The sequence below is a fragment of the Octopus bimaculoides genome, chromosome 16, assembly GCF_001194135.2.
Source record: "Octopus bimaculoides isolate UCB-OBI-ISO-001 chromosome 16, ASM119413v2, whole genome shotgun sequence".
NCBI lineage: Eukaryota > Metazoa > Mollusca > Cephalopoda > Octopoda > Octopodidae > Octopus > Octopus bimaculoides.
In genome coordinates this window covers 2,629,804-2,635,486 of record NC_068996.1, presented here as the reverse complement: position 1 = coordinate 2,635,486, position 5,683 = coordinate 2,629,804, and the positions used below count along the sequence as shown (strand labels likewise).

General features: G+C 35.3%; 1 protein-coding gene across 1 annotated transcript in view; it reads right to left on the bottom strand.

Moving 5' to 3' along the window:
- Positions 1-5,683, bottom strand: part of LOC106876559 (calcium uptake protein 3, mitochondrial-like) — a 332,236-nt gene that overhangs the window by 147,777 nt on the left and 178,776 nt on the right. The window contains exon 6 of the mRNA XM_052973679.1: positions 4,524-4,571. Coding sequence (XP_052829639.1) covers positions 4,524-4,571 — 48 coding nt within the window. The remainder of the gene's footprint in view (positions 1-4,523; positions 4,572-5,683) is intronic.

Here is a 5,683-nt window from a genome sequence, read left to right as displayed (position 1 = left end):
TATATATATATATATATATATATATATGTGCACATATATATTCGGACAGCAATGTAAGGTTCATTATTGTTATTAAATTTCAAAGAAGGAATTTATGTTTTATAGACTAGAACTGAAAAATATTTCCTGCTAAAACTATGAATGCTTTCTCAATACCATCTGCTGATTTTACAGTGGCTATATGCTTGTGTCACTTCAATAGGAAATTCCTGTTGAGTGAGCATATTCTGCAGCCGCTTTTGGAGTAGTTCTTTATTTCTGTACACATTAATTTTTCTTTAATAGCTATCGATTATCGAGCCTAAAGCCCATCTCTCTTAGTAACATGCATATCACACACTTCATGCCAAGACACAAATCTATCAACTCCAATCAGCAGTCCATCTCAACTGTCAAGGTTACATTCTATCCTTAAACATAATGTCTGTATTACTTACAGATCCACTTGCCATGACACTCATCTCTCCCATTGAATATCAGCATCAAGAACTATTTTTTGGGGGTTAAAAGTCTCCTTCTACTATTCCTCTATTACTCTCAGAAATCTTTGAATCATCAACAACATCTATGACCTTATTATTTCCTGCATTAAGGATACATACCTTATGTAAGCCATCAGTTGCTTCTATACACACAACTCTTCATCACTGTTATTTTTGTTCCGTGTGGGTGATGTAGAACATAATGAAACCTTTCTTAATCCTCAACTTTCTACAGCAATTAGTTTCATTTTCATACATCTTGAACTGACACTCAGATTAACATTTCAAACAGCTTACCAACCACAATTTTAAAAATAATTTCATACTATAAAACTGCATATGCAATGTCCCACCTCAGCTCCAGCAATCCTTTAACTCAACAGACTGGTTTGAGCTCCACTAGTACTATGTTAAGATTGTGTAGCAACGCAGGTACTTTAATCTAGGCTCAACTGCCTCATATCAGCAAGGATAGTGGCCCTGGTAATATTACTTCCAGTGCTTTCAAACAAACAAGCAATCAAAAGAGCCATGGCCTTTTTCTTCATCAGATTCTTTCTTCTCTCTCCAAGCATATATCACAGTATTTGGAAACATACAACAACGAATTTCACTTGCAAGAGCAGAAAACCCTTTGATCCTACAAACTACCATTCTATTGCACTCAGTTCCATCATTTTAAGTTGATGGAGGCAGCCATTAAGTAGCCGTTAATAACAATTTCGTATATAATTTTCAATCTGCCTCCTTTTATAACCAACAGTATGATTTTAATAAAGCTAGATCTGATGGAGGTCTACTTTTCAAATGGCATCCACCAGTGACTCTCTCTCCTGCAAGGAATTTTGTTAGAGTGTTGCTGCACAAAATTATATCTGTCACAAATTTAGTAAAACTATCTACCAATGGGTTCTATTCATCTTTTGTCTCTTGGCTTGGGGGCCACCGATCGTGACACATGATCAGCACATAGTTGTCATCACCTCCAACTATGTCCACTCTTCATTCCTCATGATTTTCGGCACCAAAATATCATGCACAAATAATCTGTACACCTCATGCAAAACTTGCACAAGCTTCAATAACAGATGTCAAAAAAAAAAAAAAAGACGTCTATTGGTTTTCTTTACAAAACAAACAAACACTATCCATCAAAACTAAAAAAACATATACATCTATGAACCCTAAACATGAGTAGTATGTCACAAAATTTCTGCTCAGTATAAGTTTTTCTGTAATCTTAAGCATCTTGGGCAGCAAGCTGATGTCACTGATTTTTGTTGCTTGCAATTTTCTCTCTATCCACTATTTTAGCCTCTTTTCCATGTCATTTATGAATGTTTCGTACCATGTACTCTTTGATTTACCTCTCTCTGTTGTGTCCATTTGAAAGCTATTTTAGAATAGAGTTCTTTTGGGAACCAATATATATGAACTGCTACTTTCATTCCTTGGTGGTTTTGTTAAGTGATCTTGTGTTGGCTCTCTTTCAGAATGTTTTCATTCATTATGTGGTCTAACCAGTATGTTCTAAGAATCCCTCTCAAGCATCACTGATCGAAAAACATCTGAGTCTATTTTCATGGTGTTATGCCATGTATCACTAGATAGAACTGTCCTATTATAGAGCCAGATCTTTGTAAGCTGAGATCGTTGGAGGACCAGATGGTGTACGTTTTCTAGAATATGGCAGTGGCTTTCGCAACTCTATGGTTGACATTAATCTCAGTATTGCCATTGTTACTGATAATACCACCCAGATAAATGACTCTGTCAACTGTTTCAATATTTTTCTGACTGCTGTTTAGGATTATTGTTTGATAGTCATTATTTGTAATGTTCTTTGGTTTGATCTTCTCCACACTAATTCTCAGACCAATTTTTCCAGCATTTTGTTCTGTTTCTGATCTGAGTGGTTTAGGTTTTTACTGTCTAAGCAAGCTGAAAGTACCAATCAGCAGCAAAGTCCAGGTCTTTCAGTCTAGTTTGTACTTTCCATGGTATTCCTCTACTAGATGTGATGGCTGTTTTCTTTAGGATTAAGTCAGCTCCCAGTCAAAACAGTAGGGGTAAACAATGCAGTCATGCCTCTCTCTCCAGTAAGGAGACTGAAGAAAACGATTTTTCTCTGTTTCTGTTTGAAGACAGTATCACACATTTGACAAAAGTTCTTTAAAGGTATTGACAAAGTGTTGAGGGATACTGTAGTGCAAGGTGAATCTCGACAAGGACCCTCTGTGGACACTATCAAATGCTTTTTGTTTTAAGTCAATAAAGTTTAACTTCAGTGGTCTTTGATACTCAGCAGAGAATTCAATAATATTTCTAAGTATAAAGATTTGCTCAGTGCAGGATCAGTTGTTAAGAAACCCAGTTTGTTCTTCTTATAATACAGCATCCACAGCCTCTTTCAGCCTGCTTAGAAGCACTTTGCAAAACATTTTACCAGTCACTGACAGCAGTGTAATGCCCCACTATTTAAGAAAATCAGCGACATCATTGTATACTAGTTCAAAAACATCAAGTAAATCGAAAAAAAAAAAAAAAAAAAAAAAACTAAAAGATTAAACATCAAAAGCAACTTAACAAATGACCAGTTAATAGAAATAAGTTGAATTAGAAAGTTTGAATAATATAAGGAAGATTATGCATTGGTAGTCTGTTGCAACTAAAGGTGAGGATTTAACTCTGGACTTTAGTAATTCATGTTTCCTTTCCCTGCAATTCTGTTCTGTTCATAGGAGGTGGTGCCTCTATCAGCACGTTTTCTGTCCACCTTGCATCTGCCTGCCTGCCGCCTGTTCACTGTAAAATTGTCTTGTGTGTCAAGCATTGAAAGAAGGTAGTCTGCCCACCTGACTTGTGCTCTCCACGGCAGAGTGTAAAAGCTTGGCAGCTTGAGAGAGGGGCTCCATGTCTTGGACCAAAGGAATTAGGTCAAAGACAAATCTAAACTTCACCAATATCTTGTTATTAGACAGACAATTGATTCAACTAGATTCTCCTTCATAGAAGACCTTAAGTCTGATCTGATTATTTTCAGTGCAAGGGAAAAGAAAAAAAAATGTTAAATGAGTATCTTTTTACATTACATTTAACTGGAGTTTGAATCTGTACAATTCTAATGATTCTTGAGCCTAGCAATCCAGTAGTTGCCTCTGTCTCTGACTCCACAGCCGTGTCTATGAGGGTACTACAAGAGATATAGAGATCCTAAACCAGAAAGCCATCCAATCAATCAAGTATGCTATCACTCACAACCTAAATTCCTACTTCTCACATGTTTTCTCCTCTGACCTCCATAAGATAACTATAGTGATCATTGTTCTTGAACGATGGGTGGTTTCCTGCCACCTATAATCAGTTGTTCTTGAATCATTCCTCTCTCTTCATTTCATTTCTCATATAGTATACATACTTTCCCTCCAGCATTAACAGCCAGTCTTTTCTTCTGACACTATTTCCTCCTCTATGACCATGTCTTTCGAAGCTCAACTTGCAACTATTGAAGAACATTACTCTTTCCAAATTTAGAATGTTTGTAATAGACTCATACACAACACCTTCATCTTTACCAAATGACATGTGTTTCAGAACAAGGAAACATATTTGGTAAAGAATACTGATCATATAGTTCTATATTTAAGAGATGAGGAATTATGTACATTATTTACAATTGACGGATATTTGTCCTTATCTTGTTTGTTGTTAACACAACGTTTAGTAGTCACTCTAAAGCTGAATGGTAGACCTGCCTGGAACCTTGCTTGCTCCACTTAATATTAAAGGATCATAAGTGTTTGCAGCAGACCCTAAATAAAATTTCACTAATACAATTTGGGGAGAAGGGACCTAATTGTAACCATTTTGGAACTATTTCACTAAACAGTAAATGTCTTCATGACAAACAGTAGGCCAACTGAGGACAACACAGATTCACTTGGTTCATTCACTGACTTGCAATTCTGACTTTTGTAACATAGCTGCAGCATCATGAAAGATAAGGAGAACAGAAAATATGAAAACATTTACAATACTTACTGGTTAGGACACACAAAAGGAACAGATATTCTGTGTAGGAGATTATTCCTGAAAACAATGAAATAGAACAATACTATGAGAAAAATAAAGAAGTGATGCATATATACTTACATACATATACAGGGTATATACATGAGTGAGCAGGTGGTGTATATGTGCATGTGAGTGTTACTTTGGTAATATACTTTAAGAAGCAAGATAAGCAGACATTACATGATGATGATGATGATGATGATGATGATGATGAAGAAGAAGAAGAAGCTTTGTATGAATAGGTATACGGATTCATTTTTAGAAAACTTTCAAAGAATTTTGAAATTGATATACTATTGATTTTTCAGTCAACAGAAACTACATAAGTTTGCACAGAATTAAACACATTTGAAATTAAAAAGATGTATTCAAGGTATGTATGACAACTTGGCAATTTTGGTAGCAAAATTGAGAGATTTATAAATTGGGAAAGTAGTTTAATTTCACTGGTATTTCAGCCGACAAGAAATCCTTTTCTTGCAGAAATATTAAATGTAAATAATTTTGAAAATGCACTGGTATGGCTTCCTTAAAATTAATAAAAAAAAAGAGAAACATTAAATGACAAAGTAAACAAACAAAGCAAATATAACGTGTGTACGCATGTGTGCATGCATATTTGCTTTATATGTATATATATATACATCCCTCTCCTTCTCCATCGCCTTCTACTTCTTCCTTTCCACCACCTCCTCCCTTACTTTATTACTACTACTGCAGTTTAGAATAACACCTACGCAAACATTATAAACAATACATTCAAAAGGGACTTCTCAACAATTCAAATCACTACTCCCGTCAACAACAGGTCGTATTCAGGAAACTTAACCAATTAACACTCTGCTACTATCATAGCACGCCCCGTTCTTCTTCTTCTTCTTACCCAAGAATTCACAACGACCTCGAACCCACAAGAGTTAACAAGAGAAACAGAGACAGGCAGAAACAAGGAAAATGCCCCTGGTATTTGAATACTACACAAATATGTTTTTAAAAAGACTTTTCATTTAAATTTGCCAAAATTTGTTATCCATATTTACAGTTGAAAAGATCTCAAGGATCGAAACTGGTACTGCAATGTTTTTTATAAAAGTATTTTAGCATTTTCTACCTTGTCTTTTTTCCAT